The sequence below is a fragment of the Colletotrichum tamarilloi genome (genome assembly GCF_030869305.1).
Source record: "Colletotrichum tamarilloi strain Tom-12 chromosome Unknown Scaffold_498.1, whole genome shotgun sequence".
NCBI classification, from domain to species: domain Eukaryota; kingdom Fungi; phylum Ascomycota; class Sordariomycetes; order Glomerellales; family Glomerellaceae; genus Colletotrichum; species Colletotrichum tamarilloi.
The window spans coordinates 1-1,439 of NW_026849880.1; the positions used below are offsets into that span (position 1 = coordinate 1).

The window sequence follows — 1,439 nt, forward strand, 5'->3', positions numbered from 1 at the left end:
TCAGGAGAGGTCGCTGGGCGAAAGGAGGTTGACGGCCTGGTGTACTACAAGATCGAGTGGCAAGTGACTACAGAGCCGGCGAAAAATCTAGAGAATGCCCTGAGCCTCGTGAAGGAGTACTGGGATAATGTTCGTAGTCTCAAGTCTGGGAACAGGAGGGGCCAGGAAGATGACAGTGACGAGATATAATTGCGGGTCCCGACTGCTGCTGCGAGACTACACAAATTCACACAGAGAATTCAGCTGTCGATTTCTCAAGCATTGTTAAATATCTTCCATCGAAATCGTCCACGTGATGGGACGTAGACTACTCGGCGAAAATGGTGGCGTTTAGTACTGTAGTAAACCTCACTATGCACTGTGATATGAAAGAAGGAACAGCAAACTATTTTCGCTTCCTTTGGCAGATCACCAGGTCCGAAGTGTAGCTTGGATGAGCAATATATGTGATGTATGCAGGCTTTTTAATCTGATTACCTTCCATCAAACGTGACGAGCTCGCTTCGAAATAACATCAGCCTCTTCCAGACGCCTCTTCTCCGGGCTGAGGCCCTCGCTCTGCGTCGCCTCTTCTGCTCCAGCACGCTGTTCGATTACGCCCTCCACCGCAGTCGTTGCCAACGCCATCAAAGGAGCCAAGGCGTCACAATCCAAACTCAATTCATCGTCATCGGGTGAGTGACAGTATGTCTCCTGCAAGGCATTATCGAACGTGCCGTCACCAAAGCTTGGCTGCAGGTCCACAGCAGAACCTGACATCTTGCGTCTGGACTCCTGGAGCGACATTGAAAACGCTGCCGGCGACAAGGTATTGCAGGACAATTCCATAGGAGACACCTCGAACTCCAGACACCTGATGCGCTCGGCCTGCGCCTTGATGGTGTGACTCTGTGCTGCGTTGCGTGCTTTCAATTGTTGGCAGTCTTTGTGCATTTGCTGGATCTGCGCATCTTTGGAAGCGGCATAGTCACGCCAATACGAGATGCATGCTGTCAGCTCATGGATGGTGATTGCGACGAGCCTTGCCATCAGGTCGTCGGGTCGGCCGTTTGCTGCAGGTTGGGGTACCTCCATGTTGATTTGATCTTGATTGTTTCGGTACCGTCACCTGGTTCCTCGTCTGGTCTGTGTGAGCGGCGCTGCTCCAAGGAAGATAATGTCACTGAAGCTACTAAATAGTTTCTGGAAACATCTGGTTCCGCCGTTCTACTATACTTTTGGCGGGCACGAAGCTGCTGATGAGGTGAGGCGAGCATGTGTAGCCGTTGCCTGCTCTGGGTACAAGGAGTCACTTCTCACTTTTATCCAGCCATCTTGCAGTTTTTAGATTTGGGAGAGCAGTGTAGATGAGAGCAAACTGACGTCTCATGGCCTGAAAGAGGAAAACAGAGGGGAAGCGAGAAGTGCTTCCTGGCAGAACGAGTTCGACGAACCCTCCC

The 1,439-nt window shown here is 51.4% G+C and overlaps 2 protein-coding genes across 2 annotated transcripts; one reads left to right on the plus strand and one right to left on the minus strand.

Moving 5' to 3' along the window:
• On the plus strand, positions 1-189 carry CTAM01_17317 (uncharacterized protein; the record flags this gene model as incomplete). The annotated part of the gene is made up of 1 exon (XM_060533302.1): positions 1-189. A coding segment is annotated over one exon (189 nt), but the record flags the coding sequence as incomplete, so codon positions are not given.
• Positions 190-483: 294 nt separating this feature from the next.
• On the minus strand, positions 484-1,074 carry CTAM01_17318 (uncharacterized protein; the record flags this gene model as incomplete). Its single annotated transcript, XM_060533303.1, has 1 exon — positions 484-1,074. The coding sequence occupies one exon, from the start codon at positions 1,072-1,074 to the stop codon at positions 484-486; it is 591 nt and encodes a 196-aa protein (XP_060372120.1).
• Positions 1,075-1,439: the final 365 nt, after the last annotated feature.